General features: G+C 45.1%; 1 protein-coding gene across 9 annotated transcripts in view; it reads left to right on the forward strand.

Annotated features, from left to right (window-relative positions):
• AFF3 (ALF transcription elongation factor 3) overlaps positions 1-27,331 on the forward strand; it is a 573,659-nt gene that overhangs the window by 437,861 nt on the left and 108,467 nt on the right. For all 9 annotated transcript variants that reach the window (XM_070573486.1, XM_070573489.1, XM_070573490.1 and 6 more), the window contains one exon: positions 24,389-24,440. In XM_070573486.1, coding sequence (XP_070429587.1) covers positions 24,389-24,440 — 52 coding nt within the window. The remainder of the gene's footprint in view (positions 1-24,388; positions 24,441-27,331) is intronic.

Here is a 27,331-nt window from a genome sequence, read left to right on the forward strand (position 1 = left end):
AAATCTAAACCATACCCCAAACTTGTGAAGGAAAGCTTGGCCCAGCCGTGTGAGATGGCAGAATGGAGCAGAGGAGGCAGCGAATAATTTATGAGTATCAGTAGCAAAAACAGCCCAGGTGCTGGAGCAGTTAAAAGAGCTGCACTTGTGAGGGTGTATGAAAGGGAGGCACAAGGCTTTAATGAATAAATGCCATAGTTATGAAATTGCAGTCATAGCACCAAATGACCACTTTGGTAGCGTTTGATTCCTGGGAGTACAGAAGCCTTTGTTCACATGTTGTTTTTCAAATGTGACAGTCCTGAGAGAATATTTTATTTTCTCCTTTATAAAGAAGGAAATTGAGAGTCAGTGTTACCACCAGGTCACCAAGCAAGTAAGGAACAGTAGGAAGTAAAGCCAGGACCTCGCTCGCTCACCCTCAGGACACCTAACTCCTCTGGCTGCCAGTGTCACTGCGTATGGCTCACACCAACGGCGCCCCCTGTCTTTATACCTGCTGCCCGATTGGTGGGGCAAGAGCAGCCAGTGGGCCTTCCTTCAAGCAGAATTTGACCTTGAGTCCCTAAAATCCTTTGAAAGTCTAAAGCACCCATCTCTAATTTCTTGGCTGGAGAGTTCTGAAAAGCATTGAGGAGTGAGAAATACGTATTTACACGGTGAAAAGGCTGGATGTTATAAGGAGACCCTAGCAGTGGAAATAATGATGCAGTGGGAAATGAAAGAGATGTTTTGAGTGCTTTTCTTGTTTACCAACTTAAGAGTATAAATAAGGTACCAAAAATCACAGGCTTTCATGTTCATTCTTTAAAAAGAATTAATGACTTTATTTTTCAGTAGTAAGGGAAAGATAGAAAGAAGTGCTTGGTATCACAGGATATTAAGAGTCACGCCTGGGAGTGTACAACAGCTATTTCCCTGTTATCAAGGCACCAGAAATAAACCCAAGGCTCATAAATTGCAGGAGCCAGGAGTCAATTGCCATCTATAATACGCACCAACTCTTTGATTTTTATCTTGACTTCTAAAAAAAAGTGTGTTTTCCTTTAACAGAAAAACATAGGATTACTGTAAATGATCATACTAGATAAGAAGTCCTAATGGTATGTAAACTGGTTCCACATGAAAATTAGATTGGGCACATCCAGTTTTTGCAATATCAGGGGATAGAAAGAAGATTTATTTCCAAGAATCTGACTGAAACATACCAGAGAAAAATAAAAATTTTTCTTGCAGAATCACATTTAAAGTTATCCGTTTGGGGTAATAATGTTAACATTACTGTCAGTTGATACTAACTTGAGTTGCAGTTAATAGTTGAATTCCTGTTTTTATCCCCCTTTCCCTCTTATTCCATCGCCCAGCTCTTTTCTCTGTAACCTCGCAGCAGTCTGTTAATTTCCATTTGGTTCACTTGGGAATCTTTTAATATGTTAAGTTCTTGCTCTGTCTGGAGCCCATGCTCAGCACTGGAAATAACAAAATGACTGTCGGAATATGACATGGCCCCTGCTCGAAAGACGTTTACCCTGCCGGGAATGAGGCTAGAGCGTAAAGAGGGCATTTCAATATAGGGTGACAGGAGCTATGTTAGAGGTGTGCATCCAGATGGGCTCAGAGGCCCCCACAACTGCCTGGCACAAGAGAGCAGCAAGTCCAGCCTCAAGAAGCTGAGGCAGCTCAAGACTTGCACACTGAGTCTCCTCCAGCTGGATTTAACCCAATACCTGAGAAGCTGACTCTCCAAAGGACACAGAAGGAGTTTCCTGCATCATCTCAGTCCTTCAGAAGTCTAGAGGCGGGAGGAGACCTAGCACCCAGCCAAGACAACAGATCCTTGGTGGGGTTCAGGGAAGAGGGGAGATCAGGGAAGGTGGGTTGTCCGGTGGACTTCCTAGAGGAGTGGTTCTTAGGATGGACCCTCAAAAGTGTGTAGGACTAAAATTACAGAGGGAGGAGGCCAGGCATGGCAGGTGATGACACAGGTGCAGCATTGCAGGATTCGGCTCCCGCTCCCTCCTCTTCTCTCCTAGAAATCTCCTCCAGGCCCTTCATCCACCCGACCTCCTGCCGCTCGCATATCTCAGGCACAGCCCCTACCTCCAACCTCCACAATCTCGTAACCCCCTGCTGCTATTAATAAGATAGAAGAGCAAGAATAGAGAACAGTGCAGCTCAAGAAGGGGCCAAGACCAAGGGGCAAGCAGAATTCACCGTGCTGTCTCTCTGGCCACAGAGGCCACCCACACGAGTGGGAACCCTCAGCAAGGGCCAGCACAGAGTTAGCTCCTGGGGCTTTTCTGTGCCTGGGACTCAGTCCTGCAGGGGAAAGAGTTAACAGTGCTCTGAATTTGGCAGGAGGAGGGCTAAGGCCAGAGAGGGAGGGTGTGGGCCAGGGCAGCAGCTGCCACACCCTCCCTGTGCTTCAGCAAAGCCATTGTGACCTTTCCACTCCATGCAGAGGCTGACAACGAGTCACTACTCCCAAAAGCTTCCGCTAAGAAGGCAGGAAGGCTGTTCAGGAACGTCCTTAAAGCCTTCCATATTTTAGATTACATTACTTAATTATATGGGCTTAGTCCTTCCCTGGGCCCTAATCACTAATGAAATACCCTCCTGGAACAAGAGCTCCCTCAGGATGAACTTCTACCTTCTATGCGACAGCCCTCCCGTTGGAGGAGCTTTTCCCTAAGTCCGTTTTCCCCCAATCCCATCACGCGATCACACAATCACAGGCACTGCAGAGCTTGTCCCACCGTCTGGCACCCTCTCACTGACAGCAGGGTGACCCCATGTGTCGTCACGGTGCTGTTTCCTTGCAGGAGGAATAAGCAGCTGGTGATACTTATTTGAGGTCCCTGCCCTCCTGCACGGGTTTCCCTTTGAAGAAAGGGTCGGGGTGCCAACAACAGAAGTTTATAAACCACTGGTCTCGATTATCACCAAGGCCTTTCACTCTAAAATCCCTTTGCAGAGGATTTCCCTGGTGCACAAGCTCATTCCTGGTCTCAGTCCTTTGTGGCCTTGAGTGACGTAGCCCGTTGGGGAAGGCAGCTCAGAGACAGCAGGAAACCCTCCACCTGAAGTGGGGCGGGAACAAGGGCAACACTGAATGCTCTAAAATGACATTCTGTCCCCAGCTGCAGGCTGCAGAAGCTCAGTGCATGCATGCGTTTGCAGAAGAGCTTTACTATGGTGTCAGTATTTCTTCATGAAAATCATTTGGGCACAGATGTATTGAAAGGTCTTCTTTGGAGGTCTCAGTACACAAATGAGCCTCTAAATTTCCCCCTGGACATCCGGCTCAGATGGGAGGAGTGAGCAGGGACTGGGCGCGGCCTGGCTTGGAGACCAGCCTTGGCGGTGCTGCAGCCTGAGGTCTTTCTGGAGCAGGGAGTGTGTTGCTGGTGGGAGGTGAGGAACTTTGCGTGAGGTTGGTTTGGTGAGGAAGAAGAAAGGGCAGTGAGGGAGCCTCTGACAGGGCTGGAAACAACTAGCTTGGCCTCCTGTCCTCTAGGCCCCAAACAAAGCCAGAGCAGAGTGAGGATGTGTCCCTTTAACACACATTAATTAAGTGCTTTTGTCACAGCCTCCTGTGCCCCACAACCTAGATGTTCAGACAGAAACCCACCATTTGCCTGATGCTGCACAGCACCCTGGTGTCATCGTCCTCGTCCTCCTCCCTGTCACTCCTCTGGGCCCCCCTGCTTCTGCTTCCTCCACCAGGAAAACCAGAAGAGAAAAATTGTACCATGCCTGCATAGAAACTCACCAAAACAGAAATTAAATTTTCCTTTTTTAAAAAAAGTATTACATGGGGCCAGCCCGGTGGCATAGTGGTTAAGTTCACATGCTCCGCTTCAGTGGCCTGGGGTTCGTGGACTCAGATCCCGGCTGTGGACCTACACAGCACTTGTCAAGCCGTGCTGTACAGTGACCCACATACAAAATAGAGGAAGATGGACACAGATGTTAGCTCAGGGCCAATCTTCCCCAGCAAAAAAGAGGAAGATTGGCACAGACCTTAGCTCAGGCCCAGTCTTCCTGACCAAAAAATATATATATACTACATTGTATTAGGATACGTTTAGCCAAAATATATTTGTCAAGAGCCCAATTTTTTCCTTGAAAGGATCTGGATAAAAAAAAAATAGCATCAATATCCAGTCATTTCCTACAGGAATTCTAGCAGCAGCACGTGTCCCTGCAGTCTTGCAACTTTTATTTCCTTAACAGGTACATGGCCGTTTGACGCCCTGGATTCACAGCAGTTTCTGTTTGGGCCCTTCCCCTTGCTGGTCTGCTTCTATGATAGAGAAGCTTGCCTAACCACTTTCTGTTTTTGAGGTTAACAGACCATGAGCTGTAAAAAGTGTGGTTATTATAAATATGTTTTTTAAAATAAGCTCTTATAATTTATTTTGAGCTCATTATTTTTTAGCTCACTAAGGAGATACTTAAATGTACTCCATTGCGTTTGGAGTCATGGATCAGGTTTTTCTGTGTACTGTTAGAGTCTTGTCTCCTATTATGAGGGAGTATGTGCTTATTTTTTTTTTCCAACTAAATAAATACCTGTGACCCTCAGGCACTGGGGACACAGGAAGGAGTGAGACCAGAAACTTTCCTCAGGAAGCCCATGAATCAGGTAGATAAGACAGACATGAAGACAGGTAATTAAGTATAGAGTGGCAGCGCACTAACTGACGTGTGCAGAAGAGGATAATTAATTAAGGTCACTGAGCATCAAGGAGATGTGCCCTTTGGGGTGGTATTTGAAGGGTGAGTAATGAATGAGAACAGGGTGTTTCGGGCAGGAGGCACAGCTCAGGCTGATTCAGAGAAGTGGAAGTGTATGCAGTTTGCATTGTTCCAGTATTGAGTTCAAGGGCCAGGACAGGGTAGCAACTGCAGTGAGCTGAGGCCAGGCCGTGAAGAGCCTCCTGCGCCTTAAGGAGCAGCAGGTCCTGTGAATTTAGATTTTAGAAGGACTGCAGCAAGTTGGGGAGTAGAACCTGGAGGCAGGACTACAGGGAGAGGGGTCAATAAGCTATTCGGTGAGAACTGGAAGTGTGAACTAAAGCAGAATGGCATAAGGATGGAGAAAGACATGAGTTCAAAAGAAAGCTTAAGAAACAGGATGGAGACATCCAGGAGTTTTATTGTCTGTAATGAGGAGAGAGGATTCAGGTGGCTGGCAGTGCCAGTGACCTGGATACAGAATTCAGCAATAAACACTGGATTTTAGGTGAAGAGGTAGTAAGTTCCGGTTTGGGGCAAATCAAGATGGAGGTACATCCAAGTGGAGATTAATTTATTTGCTCAACAAACACTTATTGTGTGGTTACTGCCTGGCATCTTGCTAGATACTGGAGATGTCCAGTGAGATAAAATATGGGCTCCAGCTTCCAGGAAGCCACAGGACAGAGATGCCCAGGGTGCAGTGGGCCCTGTGGAGCTGGCACTTGGAGGACAAAGTTGTGGATGTCATCCTTGGGATATTTATCCTAGATATTTCCAGAATATCTAGATAAATATATCTAGGATATATTTATCCTAGATAAAGAGATGAGAGGGTGCAGAAGAGAACGGAGGGCAGGATCCTGGGATAACCTCACGGTGTGAAGAGCAGCCAGAAGGAAAGAGGAAGTCAAAGATAAAGAGAACCTTGAGAGCCAGAGAAGCTGTGCAAGGAGGATTTCAAGGAAGAAATGTCACATAAATTAGAGTGACCAAGCAAGACAAAGACACAGTGGTGTCCATTTGACTTGGCAGTTGAACATCTCTGATATTCTTAGTGTACATGTATGCATATGCAGATATTTGTCATTTGGAAAAAGTTCTGCGCTTGATGGTCAAGACTCTGAATGCTTTGTTAGGACTTAAAATCTCTGGCCAGAATTTAACCACTTGGCACAGATAATGACAAGCCTCTGATTTGCGTCTATAGCCGCCGTGGACGGCACATTGCAACTCTGCTCCTTGGCTCTATCTACAGAGTGCCAGGACACCTACTCCATCCAGTGCTTTTTATGTGCTTAAGAAACATTTGACTAGCCCTGGATTGTAACCCCATATAGAAAGTAAATATACAAGAGTCCATACTGATATAAATAAATGCTCGAATAAACAAATAAATGCGGGATTGGGCAAATCTCCCATGCAGAAGAATTCCAAATACTTCATGTACAAACTGCCCCCTCAAGAGGTGGAACATAACCACCCACCCCTTAAGTGTGGGTTGTGTGTAGTGACTTCCGCATACAGTCTGGCAAGGGGGAAAAATGAGTAACTTTACAGTGAAGCCTGACAGACACAGCCTTCGCCAGGTGACGTTGTGTTCTTAGCACGCACCCGTGACGTGATGGAACGGGAAGGGCACTTCACCTCTCCAGTCTTCCTCCCCAAAACCCATTACCTCAATCTCATCGTGAGAAAAACATCAAACGTCAAACCCAGACTGAGGAACATCCTACAAAATAACTTGCCAACACTCCTCAAAACGGTCAAACTCATCAAAAACAAGGCAAGTCTGGGAAAGCATCACAGCCAAGAAGAGGAAGCTAAGGAGACATACAGCTGAAGGTCACATTCTGTCTATCCTGGTTGGGATCCTGGAACAGAAAAGAATGTTAGGTAAAAGCTAAAGAAATTGGAATGAAGTATCAGTATGAGTTTATTAGTTGTGACCAATGTATTAGAGTAATGTAAAATCTCAATAGGGGAAACTGCGTACTGAGCTGCTAAGAACTCTCTGTTTTATCTTGGTAACTTTTCTGTAAATCTAAAACTACTGTGAAATAAGAATTTATGTAAAAGTAACAACAGTTGACTAATCATCGGCCTGAATTTTCCCTTTAAGCTGAGTGCTATCACGCCCTGTCGGCTGGACCTCACTGGGGAGGAACCTGCCACCTCTCCGCTCTGCAGAGTGGCTCTGGCGGCCTCTCCTGGAGTCCCCGCAGTTCTGAGAGCTTGGCCTGGTGGCTTGAAGTTTGTCCTCACTGAATTCATAGAGCACGCCCCCTGTTCTTCCTGACTCGAAGTTGCCATGTCTCCCCCGTTACCCACCTCGTTAATCTGATGAGCCGCTTCTCCTACCGCGCTCAGCCCCTTGCTGTTCTGGAGCACTTCTCTTCTAGTCTTGGCATCCACATAGCATTTCCCTAGCCTGAGACTGGCCAAATCAAGTCAGGAAATACCCACAAAGAACCTACTTGGGTACATTGAGCTATTTACTATTAAAAACATGAGTTACAGTGATGAAAACGCAGCCAAAGCCGGGGGGAATTTCTGGTGGGAATACATCTCTTGGCCATAAAGAAAGTTGCATTCCTAGATCCTTCTGTTTGTTCTGAGTTTCGTGTCACATACTTGCTGCACTCTGGGGAGTCTCAGAGGACTCTTTAAAGGACCCTGGGACAGTTTGTTGTCTGGATGAGAACATTCAGTAAGTGTGAGCTCCTTTACCAGACTGGAGCTCCGTGGGGGCAGGGACCATTTCTTATTCATCGTTGACTCCCCATTGGCTAGCACAGTGCTTGACACATATAGGCAATCAAGAAAATATTACTTAAATAGCTAATTAATGTCACCACAGACAATAGAAGCTGCCGCTGTGCTGTTATTCCAGGAGGAGCGGGCTCCCAGCTGTCAGGGGCATGTTAGGGGCAGTGCTCCCTAGGATAGATGAGACACAGTCTCACCTCTGTGGTCCCGCCAGGCCCCCACTGGCACTCTTGGTCAGGGATGCCTGCTGCTGTCTATATTTACCATGCAGTAAGACTGGACAGCGGCAGGGTGCTCCATCTGAGGGGCTGCCACTGTTCCTACAAACTTCTACCATTAATGTCACCCCTTCAGGATCTTTTCTGTCCTTGTTATTATTTAGGGGGTTTTGTTTGTTTTCTGTTTTTAAGAAACACGTTCATTTTAACTGTGAGAAGTCCTTACAGACTTCTTACTGCTTGGGAACCTGTTAGAAGGGGTAAAATCTTACCAACCCTTCATTGTACAGCATGTCTAGCTCACAGCCAGTCCCAAGGGCATGGAGTACAGAAGAGAATCATTTTATCAGGAAAAGGCAGTAAGGGAAACCCATTCCAGGCCATGAGAAGAGCTCCAGTTGCTGCATGAGGCAGGAATAGTCTGTATGGAAGCATGAGCCCTGGAGTGGGAGGGACCACACCTAAATGGCAGTTTTCAAAGATAAACTTCACCTCTTCACAGTGTTGTCTAGTGTTGGTCCCAAGATCAACTGACTTTCTACCATTTTAGTTAAAAACTATGGACCAGGACTCTTGATCCACTGAAAATTAGAAAATCAGAGAGTCCACCTGGGACTGGGATCCTGTCTCTTTTCATCCCTACTCTCTTGCCCTCCATCAGTGAATGGACACACGTAGGCAGGATTTACACCATGACTTCTAGAACAGTAACTAAATTTATCATGATTGGTACTGATTATTTTCTTAAGCAGTAGGTAGAAGCAGCACTATTCTACAGTCAGGTTCTATTTCGAAAATGTGGGCTCTCACTTAAAATTTTTCACATGAGTTATTTTCTTTGTTCTTGAGATTCCTTTCTGCCACCTGAAAATCAAACTGATGAAAACATAAAAAGTTGGATAGGCAATGAACAACTTGGTTTTGCAATTTTGCTCTTCTTTACTTAAACCCAAAATACACCTGATCTAAGACCCTAAGGAAATGCTGAAGCTTTCTTGAGGAGTGGGGCCTTGACTGATGCTGCTGACCCTGTTTCCAATCCAGTAAATGGAACTCTCCTCTGCAGTAGATATGGCAGGGTTTCATATGCATGGATTATATGATGCCTTCTGTATCGCCATGAGCAGAACAACTCCCAAAAGATGTAATTGGTGGATAGAGATGCATTTCAACTGGGTAATTATGTTTCCCACTGCAAAAGCCAGTTGTGTATACCTGAAGATGAGTTTAGAACATTTGAGGTATTTGGCCTAATTTTCAACTCCGTTCATTTAAAGAAAAAAAGTAGTGAGTTAATCCTGGTATATATGAGATTTTTTAAAAATTGGGGTTATCTGATTTATATATTCAAACCACCTGGATTAGTTTTTTTTGGCTTTTTATTGGCGGTGGTGGTGGTGGTGGTGGTGAGGAAGATTGTCACTAAGCTAACATCTGTGCCAATATTCCTCTCCTTTGTATGTGGGATGCCACCATAGCATGGCTTGATGAGCGGTGTGTAGGTCCATGCCCAGGATCCAAACCAGTGAACCCTGGGCAGCCAAAGCAGAGCACGTGAACTTAACCACTATGCCACCAGGCTGGCCCCTGGATTCGTTTTATAATGAAAAATTCTGAAAGTATCAGAGATAATAGTCAAAGTACTACAAAAGTGGTAGCATTAAAGCTGAATTCACGAAAATGCCTTAGTTTGAGGATCATATAGCAATCTTCCAGTCCAATGATAACGGGCTGCTAACAATAGCTAACAGGATGCTGTTTCTTTAATATGGAGCATAGATGTCTTCCCTCATCTGTACATTTAAACGATCAGCTTATTCTGTTTGTGCGGACAGGGTTAGTGGATTAGTATAAAAGCCTGCTTCTAGTCTCAGGCAGCCGGAAGTCCTGAGGGCATATGTTCCAGGGAATGGACAGCTTCGGGGTGGAGGGCCGGCTGGATCTCTACAGTATCCAGATCCGGCCTGGTCCCCATCACAGTCAGAAGCCAGAATAGTCATCCTGGTCCACACAGCATAGGGCAAGGTTGTTAAAATTCCGTGATGAGTTTCAAATGACCTATGGATGTCTTGAGCAAAGAGGCAGATGGGTTTTTTGCTCAAGACTTGGTTGGGGAGGGAGCAACTAAATGAACTAAGGTGGAGAAAGGTTCGATTTGTGAAATTCAGGAACTACTGACTCCCAACCTAGAAGAGGTACTTCTCCCACTCCAGTTAATACTGATACAGCCTATGTTGCACTGTGTTCCTCACACAACTGTAGACACCGGGAAGGACTCTGGAGAACTTTTAGTAGACACAGAAGAGAACTGCAGAGGCGTTTCAAGGACTGGAGAATAAAACCTATGAGGAAAGAAAAAAAGGGCCAGGATTATCTGACAAGGAAAGAAGATGGTGATCTATGCTCCCACTTGTTAGTGCTTCACTGGGTCACCTTTCTGCCTTTCCCTCCAGTAAGCAGTGAGCCATTTGAAGGCAAAGCTTCTTCAACTTTATGTCTCTAGCACCTAGAATATACCTGGCTCATTGGAGGTGGTCAATAAATTAAGAAGTTTGTGTTCTCTGTTAGAAAAAGTGAAATGGACTTAAATTATAGCATGGTGATTGTAACAAGATGGAATGGGTAATAAAATGCCAATAATAATATTGAATATTTATTGAGTAATTCCTATCTATCAGACACTGTGTATAAAATGTTTTATGCCTTTTCCCCGTATAATTCCCACAACGTTCCTAGGAGGTAAACTTTCTTATTTGTCCATTTTAAAGATGGGGAAACTGAGACAGAGCAACTTTGACTTCTTTGCACAAGGTCACACAGCTAGCATGTGGCAGAGCTTGGATATGAATCAGTAAATCAGAGCACATGTTCTTAATTGCTATACACATCAGTCAGACTTTGATCTGGAAAAGAGAAACTGCTCTAGGTATTTCAAATAGAGAGGCCCTTAATGTAGGGCATGAGTGGTTTCCGAATCCATCAGGAGGGCTGGGGAAGCTAAGTCAGGGGGCCACCAGGAAATCAGCGATCCCTTCAGGAAATAAGTAAATGCCAGAAGACTGCCGACAAGAATCTCAGGTGGCTGCAGCACCTGCAGGTGCTACTCACAGGATGCCTAGAAGCCGCTGGCAGAACCTCACATCTGCCGTCTGCTGGAGCTTACGCACCCACCCTCACTGCCCCGGAGCAATGATGGCTTCTCTCACTCTTCAGCCTTCCAGACTCTACTCAGGTGCATCTCTCTGGTGACATCTAACCAAAAACCCTGCAGGAAGGGCTTCCGGAAGACATAATTCCCGGGCCTCTACTCCTGGGATCCAGGCCTTGCTTCAACAGGGGGAATGGTGCTGAGATGTCAGCAGACAAGTGACCCAGCAAACTATGCTTTTCTGTCTTGAAGAAAGTTTGAGGACTTCTCTAGAGAGCTTGAAAGGCAGGATAACTCATTTCCTCCCAGAGGCTGAAGACCAGGCCAGAGAATGACCTCAGAAGCGCCGCACTGCCCATGATTTCTGAAAACAACCATTGAAGAATTCTGAAACACATAATGATAATTCCTTATTAGTAATGATGGGTTTGTGCCTTACCCTAGGCATTGAGGAAACACACCTCTCCCCTGGAAGCATCCTTATTCACATGGAAGGTGGGAGAAAGGTGGAGCCAGATGAGTTGGTAGACAATCCTAATACAATGTACTGGTTCTGTACAAAGTTAGATAAGATGTGAAGAATTCTGTTGTGTGGATCGGAGATGGCTTTAACAAGAAGGGGACAGTTCACTTGGAATTAAGGCAGTGCTTTTCAACCCTGGCTGAATAGTAGATTCATCTGGGATGCTTGTCAAAAGTACTGCTGCCCAAGGGGCTGGCCTAGTAGCATAGTGGTTAAGTTCGTGCACTCAGTTTCAGAGGCCCAGGGTTTGCTGGTTCGGATCCCAGGCACAGACCTACACACCACTTATCAAGACATACTGTGACAGGCGTCCCACATATAAAATAGAGGAAGATGGGCACAGATGTTAGCTCAGGACCAGTCTTCCTCAGCAAAAAGAGGAGGATTGGCAGCAGATGTTAGCTCAGGGGTAATCTTCCTCAAAAAAAACCCAAAAAACTGATGCTTGAGCCCAATCCAAAACCAATTAAATCAGAATCTCTGGGGCTGAGGCCCATGAATTAGGATTTTAGCACCCTGGCTAATGCTAACCTCGTCATTGAGAAACACCTAAGAGGCTTTACGATTTCCAACGTGCTTTTACCTTTATTGCCTCATTTAAGTCTCAACTATCATCCCATTTTAGTAATGAACAAACTAAAACTCAGAGTTTGGGACTTTATCCAAAGTCTAGAGCTATTCAAGACATTCAGCTCTTCAGACTCTTTGTCCGGTTCTCTCTGTGTTATATAGTGGTTCCCAAACTTTGCTGTAAAGCAGAATCACCTAGGGAGCTTTTAAAAATATAGATGCGCAGGTCACACCCCAAACCTGGTTACATCAGAATATGGGGATGAGGTGGGAGCCAGGCGTCAACACTTTTTAAAGATCCCAAGTGATTCCAATGTGCAGTAAAGTTTGGAAGTCACTGGGTTATCCACACTCAGGCAACATGGGGGGTTGGTGTAGCTTAAAGTGTGTACGTGCACTTGCTAATTAGGAGATTAAACTTGGTTCTCTTCTGTAATCCTAACAATTTATCTGTTCAAATAAGTCTCTTAATGAGGGGCTGTCTTAGCAGTCAACCTGTCAATAACAATAATCACAAAAATGCAAAAACTGGTATTGCTAATCAAAGAACAAATCTTAACCTACTGTATGATGACCTTTCTAGATTCAATGCATTCTTACTGTCAGAAGTTATCAGTTAAATAAGCAAATCTTTAGTTAGCAAACAGAAAAGGCAACCAGCTTGCTAATTTACTGACAATTAATATTCGACATCACAGACTTGAGCCAAATATGTGCATATCTCATTTCCCCTCTGGTTAGTACAAATTCCCCTTTAGAGAGGTTTATGTGAAGAAATGCCTGTTGTCAAATCTGTGCAGCCAAGAGAATGTTGTGTTCCCAGTCAGGGTCCTCTGTCTCTCTCATAGTGTCTTCCCGGAGAAGGATCTTGGTCCTTTACACACTGTACTTGAATTCTAAGAGGAACTGAATCCTCTAATACCAAGAACATCAAGTTCAGAAACTAATTTTCTAGAAGTCCTTGTAACAAACAAGAGCAGGAATTTTAAAACCATCTTTGAGGAGAAAGCTTTCCCTATTAAAGCTCTATTTCTAAAGCCTTGGCTGTTTTTTGATAGAAATGATAGGGTACTGACGGCCCTTTTCCCCTGTAATTCTATCAGGAGGAGGCAATTTTAAAGTCTAATATGTTCAGAGAATGCTACTTTATAACGGTGGCCCACATTGACCTAAATGGAAAAGATGGAGCATTTTCATATTTTCACAATCACACAAACTGTGTGTGACACTTAGATCTTTCTGGGTGGAATGAGTCATGGGATGTTCAAGAAAAGTAGGCTCCATTTCTCCATACAAAGAGTTCCCTCTGGGCTTCTCAGCTACCCTAGCTAGAAGTGCAATTCTAAGTAAAAAGAACAAACAACATGCTTTTAAAAATATACAATTGGAGGGGCCAGCCCAGTGGCATAGTGGTTAAGTTCATGCACTCTGCTTCGGCAGCCCAGGGTTCATGGGTTCAGATCTGGGGCACAGACCTACACACCATTTGTCAAGCCGTGCTGTGGTGGCATCCCACATACGAAATAGAGGAAGATTGGCACAGATGTTAGCTCAGGGCCAATCTTCCTCACCAAAAGAAAAAAGAAAAAAAAGAAAAAAGAACTGGAGAAAAGATAAACTAGTATATTTCAAATAACTTTAGTGAAATGTGTCTTCATGACATCCAAGAGAAGTAGGGACGAGATAAATCAGAGCAACAAGTGCACAAACCTCCCTTGCCACATGGTCAGCATTTTACAAGGTATGTTCACAAGGCTGCCCACTGTTCTGGTTTCCTAAGCCATGGCTCCTGAACACGTTGCCCTGAGCATGCCTCTCATGGGCCTCCTGCAACCATCTGCTAGTTTCTGCCTTCCAGCTCTTCTGTGAAGCCAGAAGCTTACAAGTACGTTGTAAAGGGCTGTGCCGCAAGTAAACAGTATCATCAGAATTAGGAACAAGATGGGTCATTAACACATTTAACTGGCACAAAAGGACCTCTGGGATCCCAGTCTCCACCGAGAATAGTCAATGGGAGCATGCGTTTGCGTCGACTCTGCCCAGTGCCTTCCCCTTCTCCTCCCTCCGCTCCTCCACACTCTGAGTTACCAGGATCTTTGCTTTCACATGCTGGTTCAGTGCACACTGTGAGTCAGGAAGTGTGAGGAAGATTGACATCGGAAAGACGCAAAAGGGGGCTGAGGACTGAGTAGGGGTGGAAAAACCCATAAGACCTCCTAGAGATTTGAACCCCGCCTTCTGCAAATGCTGTGAGCCTGCATAGTCCAACACTGGAGCCACTAGCTATTGAGCATTGAAATGTGTCTATGATCATGTTGAAATGATATGTTGGCTTAAATAAAATATACTATTAAAATTAATCTTACCTGTTCCTTTCAAGTTTTTTTAATGTGGCCATTAGAAAATTTTAATTACCTGTTAACATTGTGCTTCTGTTGGTCAGTTTGAATGGCGTCTGCTAATGCTTTACCCCAAGCAGTTGGGAGTGATCTTGAAAAGGGACACACTAAGTATTTAATACCATCCGTCAGTGTATCAATTATTTCTTGATGCCTAAGAAAGTACCCCAAAACTTAGTGGCTTAAGACAGCATTTATGACTCCGCAGTTTCTGTGGGTCAGGAATCTGAGCATGGCTTAGCTCCGTCCTCTGGCCAGGAGTCTCTCACAAGGCTGCAATCAAGGTGTCCACAGGGGCTGCAGTCACCTCCAGGCTTGCCTAGGAAAAACCCACTTCCATGCTCACAACCAAGTATGGTTGTTGGCAGATCCAGTTCCTTCCAGGCGGTTGGGCTGAGAGCCTCACTTCCTCCTTGACTGTTGGCCAGAGGGCCCCTTCAGTTCGTTGCCATGGGGATTTCTCCATAGGGAGGCTCACAACAAAGCAGCTTTTTGCTCTGAGCAAGCCAACAAGGAGAGCAAAAGAGCATGTGTGCCAGCAGGTGGAGGTCACCTAATCTCACCAGGGACATCCTATCACTTTTGACCTACTCTGATCACTAGAATCAAGTCACTAGGTCTAGCCTCACTCAGGAAGGGAGTCCACAAGGGTGTGAATACCAGGAGGCAGGACCACTGGGAGCATCTTAGAAGCTGCCCACCACAGCCAGATAATGATGGTCCAGTTAATATTATATTTGTCCGCTACATGGTTGCTCTTTAATGTCGTGTACTTACTCTAATGGGTCTGCTGTGCTACATTCATATTTGCATGTTAATGCATGAAGAAACTCTGAAATAATATATAAGAAACTGCAGACAGTGGTGACTTTGGGGGATAAGAGGAGGAAGTGAGCAAGTAGAGTTAAGGATGGGAGGGAGACAGTTCGCTAGGTACCTTTTTCTATTGGGGCGGTTTTGAACCATGTGTATGGATTACTTTTCAAAAAAGAGAAGAGCATCGTAGGCGTGAGGGAAATAAACTGCCTCCATTCTCCAAGCACTGCCTGCTTGGCTGTCGTCCTTCCTCCTTAGGGGAGGATGTCCTGACTTCATCTGACTCCTCTAGACCTTAAAGCCAGCTCAGGCGCTCCCTTCTCTAGTGCTCTGCTCTGGTGCTCTTCCCACCGTGAAAAAACCACTGGATTACTTGTCTCTGTTCCCTACTAAGCTGATGCTCTCTGGAGGCAGGTACACAGCCTTTCTGGAACTCGTAGTCCAGTGAGTCAGGCTCAGTTGATTGAATGAATGAGCAGCACTTCTCTTTAACAGATATGGGGGGTGGGAGAAGGGTCCCTGATTCTCTTAGCGATCGTACCCTGTGAACCCCAGATACACATGGCGGAGCATGTCTGAGTCTCAGGGCCCCAGGCCCCCACCAGACCGCAAAGCCCCACTATGCCCTCAGAGGCGGCTTGAGGGACCATCTCACAGGCTCTCTGCTTTCAGTGGCTGACTCCAGATATAATAAACCTTTGTGGCCAGGAGGTTGTGGCCTAGCCAAGTGGTTCTCAGAGTGTGGCCTCTGGGCCAGGAGCCTCCGCATCAGATGGAGACTTAGTAGAAATGCAAATTTGGGGGGCCTCACCCCAAGACCCACTGAATCAGAAAGCTGGGGGTGGGCCCAGCAATCTGTGTTTTCATAAGCCTTCCAGGTGGTTCTGATGCAGGCCGAGTCTGAGAACCCCTGGCCTCGCCCTCACTCCTCGTCCTCTTGTGGGGCATCCTGCTTACCCCTGCAGCTGGAGGTCAGAGCAGGTCACCTCCTAAGGGTGTGTTCCTTTGTAATCATTTTCCAGGCACCTGAGTCTTACTTCCCCAGAGGATGGAGCTGATGAGGAGCTTATCCGTACACTCAGCCTCCAGTTATTGTTGCAGTTATCTTGAAAAGTATTTTGTGACTTCATGCTTTTCTAAATGTGTCTTCATGGTGGAGTTTGGGAACAAGTTGTTCCTTTTGAAAGAATGCAGGATCACACAGACATAGAATGTTTGAGAGGACATATACTTCTGGTGATAAGTGGAACAGAGCCCAGAGAACTTGGAGAAAGCTCCTTGGGGGCCTCAGCAAATTACTCTATTGGTCTGTTCACCATTTTCTTATATGTCATCTAATTTTATTTGTAGGTCCTCTAAGGAGAAAAGAAAAAGATGAATACAGTTTTTTAAACTACCCAAAAGCTATCAGATGTGTGTTTGGGGTCACATCGGTAAAAAGCCAATTGGTTAGTTTTATGACAGAGGAATACTTGCATGGTCTCAAGCCTGTTGGGGAGCTGGCACCATCTCCTGGTTCAGTCCTTGTTGCCACCTGGTGCAGGAGCACTGGGGGACAGTTTGGTTATCGCCTTTGTTTCTGGTCTCCAGGAAGCCTCTCGAGCATTTCAGATTTATGGTGCTGGTGCCAGAGGGCAAGGCTCTGTCCTACACACCATATTACATGGGGAATTTTTCCAGAAATAGTCAAACACTCTACATAGCACTGTACCATCTAAAAGCACAACATCCATTTTTTATTTAATATTTAAAACAACCATTTGAAACATCTCACCTGATGTAGGAGGAAATGAGTGCTTAAAGAAGTAACAGGACTTCACCCCAGTCAACTGGCTCCCAAGTTGAATCTTGGGCCATTTACTCAAATTCCAACCTGTTTAACTGAGTCGTATCAGCTCATCTCCAGAGTCCCTTCTAATTTGCCAACAGTCTTCCTCGACTTTCCGCCTGTTGGTAAAGGCACAGAGCCGTGGAGTTCAGAGCAACAAGTGCTGCAGAGGCCATTTTATCCAAGCTTCATTTTAGAGATGTGAATACAACATCCAGAGAGATCAGATGATTTTCCTGATTTCACGAAGCTAGTTAGCCACAGAACTCAGACTAAAATGCTGGCCAGCCTACCGGCTGCCATTTCAGAACTCACCCACCGCTCCGCACTCTAGAACCACTGACTGTGTCCTCTTAGTGTGGATTTTCATTTTCCTTTGATTTCCATTTATTCTACATTAATGTATAGATATGAGTACCTGAGGAAAGACAGTTGCTCGATTGAGATTCAAAGACACACGCTCATCCCATATCTCACCAGGGTTTGGCAGGTTTCCTAAATGAGGTTGGTCTTTGCCAGGGTCTTAAAGGGTAGGAAATGAGATTCTGCTCCCCCAGGAAAGACGGGCCTGTTTAGAAGGTGGCAGGGGGACTCAGCTTGTAAGTGGGAGAAAAGGACCATTGGAATTTATTGTCCTTAAGAAAAAATAAGGTCATAAACAGAAGAGACACAGCACACCTTCACCCCAGGATGAATGTGGCAGAATCAGAAAATCATTTGTGATTTCATCGACAAGCAGAACAGATCCTGGAAAGAGGGAGTCCAGGAAGGAGACGTGTGTGAGCACACACCGTCTCCCTGTGAGTCAGCGTTGCTTCAGAAGATGCAGACGCGAAACCCTGGATGGGAGAACATCAGAGCTGGAAGCTCTTAGATCAGCTCAACCGCTCCTTTGTCTTGTTCCTGATTTCTCCATTGGCTTTCAGACTAAGTACTTCACTTGTGCCTTGGACACACTAAATCACCAACCCCTAGTGTGAGCCTGTCCTAGCCTTCCTGGTTCCCAGTTACCTGGAGTAGCATGAGATGAATTCTTCCGAACAAATGTAGAGAGGAAAGTGATCACCTGTTTATGAAAATAAGCTCAGGCAGATGGTAGCACTGACCCTGACAGAGCAGTGGACTTCAGAAAGAGGGAAATGAGTTTTATAACTTTCCCTCCTGTGTTCCAAGCAGTGGAGATGATGGCTTGGGGAATCCTGCAGAGGGATGCACTTGCATGACGAATAAGCTCTCATGCACTGCTAATTGTTAGAATAGATGTTTGCATATATGAATATGTTTAATGGGGAGTCATAACCATTTGTCTTTGGCTTTAAATCTCAAATAGGTGGAGATAGTAGTAGCACCAGCTATAGGAACAAATCTGAGAATCGAACAACCCAATTAAAACTTGGATTTTTTAAAAGCCATTAAGAAATAGCAAAGTGAAATGAACTTTAAAGGACTAAAGGATTCAGATCTGTTAAGGGCCCCAGATGAGAAGTAATTCCAGGGAAATCCTATTAATTAAAAACCACTGCTCTGTGAAATGACTGCCATTACATTTGCAGGTAGTTAATGTGCCCGTTTGCAGTACCTGTGTAAGACAGAGATGAGCATTAGAAGCAGTTGGCCATCTGTTAAGGCTAGGCTACTATTTCTGCTTCCTGAGAAATTTTGGGCCTCAAAAATGTAAGTACCAGCTACAACATAAATTTGTCTATTACTCAGTTAAAAAATAATACACACGCTGGGGCCGGCCCAGTGGTGTAGTGGTTAGGTTCACATGCTCAACTTTGGCAGCTTGCTCCACTTCGGCAGCCTGGGGTTCACAGATTTAGATACCAGATGTGGACCTACACACCACTTGTCGAGCCACACTGTGGCAGCATCCCACATACAAAATAGGGCAAGATTGGCACAGATGTTAGCTCAGGGCCAATCTTCCTCACCAAAAAAATAATAATAATACAGAGGGGAAGTTACCATAATCAAATATTTTGAAGTTGCTGAGAATACCTTCTCAGAAAGCTACTGAAGATACCTTCAGATGAGACACTTGGGTTCCTTTAGAGTTATGTATGCCAGAGCTTCACGATTTTAAGGCACATACAAGTGGCTAAAATGGCAATGCTGACTTGAATTTAATGTGTGGGGGGAACCAGCCCTGGGAGACTGTGTGCTCTTCACAGTGAACACATGAGTAAACGAATGAGTACCTGATTGGAAGTGTGGATGCCAATGCTATTGTTGGTGGCACAGTTCCCCAGAGCAAAATGGACAGACTCTCCATTACCTAATTCCATGTTGAAGAAAATCCTGTTTGAGTCCTTGGAGCATCTGGGTTCTCAGTTATGTGGTTCAGACTCCCCTGTGACATCCCAGTCAGACACTCGTTTGGAAGGGCCCCCGAGAGCAGTTTGACGGCGAGGGTGCTCAGGGCATAGAGTCCAGGCTTCCCTGCACCTCTGCTCTCTGGCTTCATTCGCCAAGTTCGGTCTTACTGCCTATTTTAATTCAGCGTCCCTGTTGTCATCAGGCAGTGCGTGCTGCTAAGGGACTCCTGGCCGTGTGCCTGACCACGGCCTCCAGGGCAGCTCTCCTTGTGTGTGCTGGCTGACGGACATGTTTTCTGTCCTCTCTAGACAGAAAGTCCCACCACATCAGTGAACCCTGGCAGCAGTTGTAACCTAACTCTATTCCCCCTCCACCGTCTCTGGAGAACCTCATCTCTTCTTTTCAAAATGGCCTGAAAGTAGAGCGAATGGCTTAGTTTTAAGACTTTGTCACAGAAACATCTCCATCTCCCAAATTGTTTGCCTGTGCAAGTTTCTTAAATGCTCTAAGGCGTTACCCTCAAAGGTGAAAGAGAAACATTAATAAAAATGAATATCGGGGCCAGCTCCGTGGCCAAGTGGTTAAGTTCGCCGGCTCTGCTGCGGCGGCCCAGGGTTCGGATCCTGGGCACGGACATGGCACCACTCATCAGGCCACGTTGAGGCGGCATCCCACATCCCACAACTAGAAGGACGTGCAACTAAGATATACAACTATGCCCCGAGGGGTTTGGGAAATAAAGCAGAAAAAAAAAAAAAAGATTGGCAACAGTTGTTAGCCCAGGTGCCAATCTTTGGGGAAAAAAATAAGGGAGATTGGCAACAGTTGTTAGCCCAGGTGCCAATCTTTAAAAAAAGAAAAATGAATATCTGTTGAATGCCATTCTGTGCCAGGTTCTGTGCTAAGCACTTTCCAAGGACTGTGGGACGATTTCTCTGGAAAACACCTGGAGGCAGGTCTCAGGTCGCTCGGCTAGTTGAGAGGCAGAGCTAGGATTCTTCCTGGCAGTCTGACTGAGTCCGTGCTCTGCCCACTGCGGCCTGCTGCCCCAGCAGTGCCACCTGAGAGGAGTTGCAGTGGGGATTGGATGAGGTCATGTCTAGAAAGTGCTTAGCAGACCTGGTACGAACATGCATTCGACGCTGAGATCTCTACTATTTGACAGGAATTCAGTCCCTAAGAGGGCTCTGGAGAGTTGTGAAGGGGAGGGGCTAAGGGAACATGAAAGGGGAGTGGCTCTGGGTGGGTGGGCGTCATCGCCTGGAGGCCAGCGGTGCTCACATATAGGGGTGTAGGCATGTGGCAAAGTGCCCATGCAAGCCAGCGTGATACCAAAGCACAGGCCCTGCACCTACGTGCAGAGGACCCATCCCAAACTCTCCTCAGCCCTTCAGAACATCAGAGGGCTCTCCTTTGCCTTCCTTTTTCTTTTCTTTCTTTCTCTTTTTTTGCTGAGGAAGATTTGCCCTGAACCAAAACATCATGCCAATCTTTCTCTAATTTGTATGTGAGTTGCCACCATAGCATGGCCACCAACAGGTGCAGGTCCACACCCAAGGACCAAACCCAGTCTGCCAAAGTGGAGTGCGCCGCACTTAACCACTAGGCCATGAGGCCAGCCCCTGCCTTCCTTTTTCAAAAGCCGAGTCAGAGATCCACCCCCACTCCCTGTGGCCTAACCAGCACTTAATTTGCATTTTCTTTCACTCTTGGTTTAGAACTTTTGTTTGTTGTTTGTTCTTATTTAATATACCTATGCCAATCCAATTCCTTTTGGAAATCGACAAATGATAAAAATGTTGTCAGGTGGGTGGGATTGAAGTTGGGGGCACAGCTGCCACAGCAATACCATCCGTGTGTTTAGATGGAGGCAGCCACAGCCTGCAGTCCATTCGCCACACACCCACTACCGACAGTTCTTAGGCTCTCGAATGTAAGACCTGAAACCATAAAAGGAAATATAGGATCTTGAGGGTGCCACAGGTTTTCTCTTTTCTTCTCTAGCCATGTTTTGCTGTTCAGCCAAAGCCTCAAATACACTTCAGCTCCTCCTCAGGCTCTCGAAGAGGCCACTGTGATATTTCCAGCATTCAAAGTGGGCATTTTGTGGGGGCTGGCCGCGTGACATAGCGGTTAAGTTCACATGCTCCACTTCGGGGGCCCAGAGTTCACAGGTTCAGACCCTGGGCGTGGACCTAGCACCATTCATCAAGCCACGCTGTGGTGGCATCCCACATAAAATAGAGGAAGATTGGCGCAGATGTTAGCTCCAGGACAATCTTCCTTACAAATAAAAAAGTGGACGTTTTGTGAATGTTAAACGAGATTTGAAGAATGCGGTGGGTCAAACAAGCACTATGCTCTGTAAGTTGAGTCACGGGGATCCTGCTGTGGCCATCAGAACGAGGCAGAAGGGCCAGGCTGTGTTCTTGGATGGCCTTGAGCTTGGGTCACCTCAACATATGTCTGTTGGAGCAGAGGTGGCGGTGACCATCTATTCCGGGTCTGTGGTTGCATGTTTTGGTCATAGCAGCATCCCAGGATTGCTGTGGGATATGTATGAGCTGTTTGACTTAGTGTTTCCATTGCCATTTCCTCATGTTCCGAGATACTCTCAAGTTTAATTGGATTCTAACTTCTCTTGAATACAGAGTATTTTTTCATTTGATCCTCTGCTCAGCCAGAAACACAATAAATTTGTTTTTTTGCTATAAGAGAGGCAAATTCCGTCATAGAGTAATTACTATTCACAAAGTAAGGTGGATGTCTGACTGCTTTTCTTCAGGAAATGATGAAAACGTAGAAATGACAGAGCCAAGGCCCAGAGGTGTGCCTTGCCCAGCTTCAGGGGATGGGACTGCGTGAGATGCAAACAGACACGTGTTTATGTGTTTGCACATTGAGCACATGCTTACAATAAACAAAAACAAGCTGTACTTTCTACCTCAAAAGAGAACCTCACACACTGTTTTTACTGTTGCGGTTACTTTCAGCAATGCCAGCCTCGTGTGGTGACCGAGTCACGCAGCTGATTTGCAGCTGAGCTGAGATCCCTCGCTTTGGGGCATGTTGAGGTTTCTTGTTCTGGTTGACAGTGACCTTCAAATGTATTGCCCGTATAAAAAGGAAACTTCTGTGTCACCCTTGACATGACTTCCATCCATCAACAAGGGGGTCGTTAATAATGACTGTGCGTGTCCTTCCCCTCCCTCTTACCACCCACTGACAGGACCACCCATACTTGGAACACCCAGTGCTTGCAGGGCAGTCCTTGAGATTAAACCAAATGGCAGTTGGCAGTTTACCCCAAAAGAGGGGTAAGGGATGGAGGCAAGAAACTGTCCTGCTTCTCCGGTCTTTTTCATCAGAAAGGCATTTGTGCCTTTTGGTAGGAAAATAGTCTTGGGGAAGGTGTCCCAGCCCAGCCCACAAACTGGTGGTATACTCTGTGCCGTCACTGTGCTAGTCACTGGGGACTCAAGGACAAAGGAAACATAGTCCTCTTCCTAGGTTCTTCCCAAACAATGGTCTAATAAATCACCGCGATGCCTCTTCTCTCTGAAGCCAAGCGTAGAAGTTGGTGAGGTCAAGGGAAATGAATGACATGCCAGACAGACGCAAAGAGCAGTTGGGGCTGCAGCTCTGCAGGCTGCTGGTGTTTTGTGTGTTTGCTTGTGGTTTAAATGATAAAAGAATGATGCTTCTCACTGCGGGTAGAATAGCCACAGCCGGTGAAGAAACAGATTTGGTGTCCTAACGGTTATTGCTTAAATGGTACATCAAAAATAGCTTAGAAATTTTCTAATTTGTGGTCTCTAGAACAAATGCAAGAGTTTTTCTACTACACAAACTAGGGGGGCAAATTTATTTCCTAGACTCATGGAATCAAAGGCAGGATTGGACCTTACAGCTCGCCCAGCCTAACCCTTCATTGTACAAATAGGGAAATGGGACTGGGGGCAGGGTCGTTAAATGACTTGACCTCAACACACAGCCAATTGGGAAAGAACTGGGTCTACCCCCTGCCCCTGCAGATCTTCACCCCAAGTTTACCCCAAAAGTCACTGAAATTACTTATAAGAATATTCAGAGGAATATGCTGATGATAGACCTGTAACTGACTTTTAAAGGAAACTAGGCACAATTTAGGGGGCAATCTTTGGAAGGTGACTTCAGGGAGCACAGTGAGGCCTTTTGGGTACATGGGCTCCGTGGCCTTCAGACTGATCCTGAAGCCCCAGGGTGCATCAGAAATGGACTCTCCCACCCATGACAGAACAGCTCTGCATTCGTTTGTGTGATAGAGTGTGCTTCTGAGTGAGAATTCTTTTGAAATAAATTAATCTGAAAACTACTATTCTGCAAAGAAACAATTCAGCAATCCTGATAAGAATGTGATTTTATCATCATCAGAAGTAATAGGGTTGGAAGTTTTGTTCTTTTCTTTTAACTTTTATGGACCCAAAAGTGTGCTACCCCACTGCCTCTGTCTTGATGAATCTGAGGGACCCGGGGGACGCTGGGGAGTTGTCTTCACAGAATCTTTCCAGAAAGTTCCCTCCTGTTTAGTTTTCCACATCTAGAAAGATCTCCAAGCAGAGGTGTTCTCCAGAGCTTTGGCGGGTGGAAGACCTGAGCAGCTGTTGCTCACGACTGGACTTGACTGTTTTCTAGCTCTCAGCAGAGCTCTCCTTGCTGTCTCATTCTGTTTACCCTGAAGGGTAATGGAGACGTCGCACAGCCCCTGTCACTGGAAGACACTGAACAATAGTCATGGAATTAAAACTTCACAGGGAAAAGCACCTATTTGATTCTGTTTGTTTAAAACCTCATGTTCTTGAAGCAGCCCCTCTTATCCTATGGCTATTGTGAGGGTTCGTTTTCATGACGTGGCAGTTTATTTCCAAAGTGCATCAGAGGAAAAGGGTTTAAAAGGAAAATTTTTTTAAATTAAGAAATCAAAGCCTTATTACTGAAACTTTGCTCTAATAAAGATATTTTGGTGTTAAATTATTTTGTATTTGCTAAGTATCCGTACCTCTTTGTTCCTTCTTTCAGAATGCTAGAAGATGACCTTAAGCTAAGTAGTGATGAAGAAGAGAACGAACAGGTAAGATTTTCTTTCACGTTGGCATTCTTTGAATGTGACACTCTGTCACTGACCTGGTAGACTGTCCTAAGTGTTAACTGAGTCGTACAGATGCTGAATGGTGGTGCCCTAGGAAGCTGGGTGTCCTCACTAATTACAAGATTCTGTGCCATTGGGCCAATCTATTAAAATATCTTGGCCTTAGTTTCCCTTCAAACTGGAATTCTGTGATTTTTGTTGCATTGAAACCAACACCTATTTATGGGGAAGCTGACTGGGCTCAGGCTTCAGTGTGAAATAGAGCCTTTTTGTTTTTGGGAAAACTAACTGGCCTGGACACCAAACGTGTGATCTTAACCTCATCAGCATGCAACAGGAAAGCTGTAGCATTAAATATTGAAAAGTCTTATACAGACGTTATTAACATTGAGAAGAGGCAAATGTAGAGGTGAGCTGAAATGATGAATAAAAAATATCATGCTCAGAATAGGCTGTTTGTCTTAAATGATAAATGTGCTTGAAATGTTCTCTTCTGGTGTTGATTTATCAGCTCGAGACATCAGTCAGGGTTTATAAATACTCTTCTGATCAGTCACTTAAGGTGAAAAAATATCCACTTACCATTCATCACTTTCACTTCTGCATTTCAGGAAATGTTTGTATTTTAAAGCAAGTTTGAAAACACTCAAGACAGATTTTTCCTACACTTCTGTTCCCTTTTTCTCATTACCTGTATTGTATTTTGTCAAGTTTGGATAACTCTGATAGGCATAAAGATAATTCAGAGAGGTGTTTTTATAAGTCATTTTTTCATGCAATACAAGACACTTGTACCATTCAGTTGACCTTGAAATAGTGAATTTTATATGAAGGTATCACGGAGTGCTGGGCAGGTGATGCTGCTGTCTAGACATGCAGATGCAAATAATGCAAGAGAGTGTGCAGAGGTGAAAGAAAAGTCAAAGGACATTTCCAGGAAAAGCGTTTGAGCAGAATGTGGCTGTGAGGTCACAGAAGAGTTTGCTCACCTTGTGAGAGAAGGTGAGGCACCAACAAAGGGACCGGGCACGAGGTAGAACCTGACGAATCTGGAAACTGGATTGGCCAATGAAGAAAACCCCAAGGGAAGGAAGGTGCCTGTGCTAGGAGGGCCAGCCAGGCTTCAAGCTTCTTCGAGACTGATTAATTTGTTTCTAGGTGCACACACAGGGGCAGTCAAATATCTATAACCCAACAAGCTTGGCAGAGCTGGAGACCTACTTCACTCCTAATTTTGCTTCCTCCTCCATGTGACTATAAGCAAATGCTTTCATCTCTTTGTGTTTTTTCCCAGTGAGAGGTTCAGATAGGAATAGTGTGGATTAAGTCACACCAAACATAAAAATTGGGTATACTTTATGTTAGAGAAAGGATTCACAGACTATTTCATTCAACGAGACTTTCTCAATCTGAAGAGGATTTTCCTCAGTCGCTTCCACTGAAAACTCAATTTAAAAAAATTTATTTATCAAGGATGTGCTGGACACATTCTCTAAGGCAGTAAGAACTTTTAGTTGACTCGTTTTGCTTTACCAGCTACTTCTTTTCAATCTGTAGACACTGATAATATTGTAATGTGAGTATATGGGCCAGATCCTGTATCCTTGCATTTGGTCTCTATGTGGGTCCAACTTCCTATCTTTTGCAATGAAAGGAACGACAGAATGAACGATTTTTATACCGTAATCCTCTCTTTTAATTAAGACTCCAGACAGTGGTTTTGTATGTGGTAGTTGAAAGGATTGCTCTAACACTAATTATATTAAGCTATCCTGCTTTGGCCTATAATTATACCCCTGGCCTAATCACAAAATGATAATTCCCATGCTTTTAAAAAAGACTAATGATATGGTATTTTTTTTTCTCTCCAAGATCAAAATGTGATTGTGCCCCAAAAGAGTGGAGCCTGTGCACACATGCAACACACATATACACACTGCATTTTTTTGGCACTGGAGATAATTAATCATTTAACATAAATGATTTTTTCAGGTATAACCAGAGTTTGTCCCTTAAATCTTTCAGATATGTACTGTCCATTTGCCTGCCTCAGTAAACATAGTATACTAAAATCCTTAACATTTTCTCATGTGACAACTGGTTGTCCCTGTGAATATTGGTCACCAGCCTGTATAGCCACTGGAATGAGTAGACGTCCGTACAACTTCCAGGTTGCCCCACCTGTTTGCCCTTCCTGAAGTGGCCTCGGACTCTCATGCGTTTGAGTATTCCTGTCTGCTGTTTCCTTTATCCTCATTGCCTTTGTGTGCTCAAAGATACAGAGACGGCCAGTTGAGTGAGTCAGCACGTGCTCGGCTTGAACCCAGGACGGTCAAATCCCTGCTCTCCCACTCAGTAGCTTTGCAGCCTTGGTGCAGTCCCTGCACAGCTCTCTGCTCCAATGTTGTCATTTGTAAAACTGGAATTAATGTTAGATCCCCGAAGCCTGACACTTCCTCAGAACTTGTGCTCACCAGTTGGCTTCGTGTCACCAGATCCAATAGGCTTTTTTTTATTTTTTGCTTTCTTAGTCAACTTATAATTGAATCCACCATACATAGAGAAAAGTACATAAATTAGAATACAACTTGATGAATATACCACACACACCCATGTAACCAGCACCCAGATCGAGATAGAGATGTGACCAGGCTCTCAGGTCTCCCGCATCCCCTTCCAGTCATCATCCTCCAGGAGAATGATCGCTCTCCTGCTTTCTGACACCGTGGAGTAATTTTGATTGTTTTTTAACTTTCTATCAATGGAATCATACAGCATGCACCCTGTGGTTTCTGGCTTCTTTCACTCAGCATTGTGTTGGTGAGATTGAACCAGGTTGTTGCATGTAACTGAAATTTGTTCATTTTCGTTGC

This window comes from Equus przewalskii, chromosome 14 (assembly GCF_037783145.1).
Source record: "Equus przewalskii isolate Varuska chromosome 14, EquPr2, whole genome shotgun sequence".
Taxonomy (NCBI): domain Eukaryota; kingdom Metazoa; phylum Chordata; class Mammalia; order Perissodactyla; family Equidae; genus Equus; species Equus przewalskii.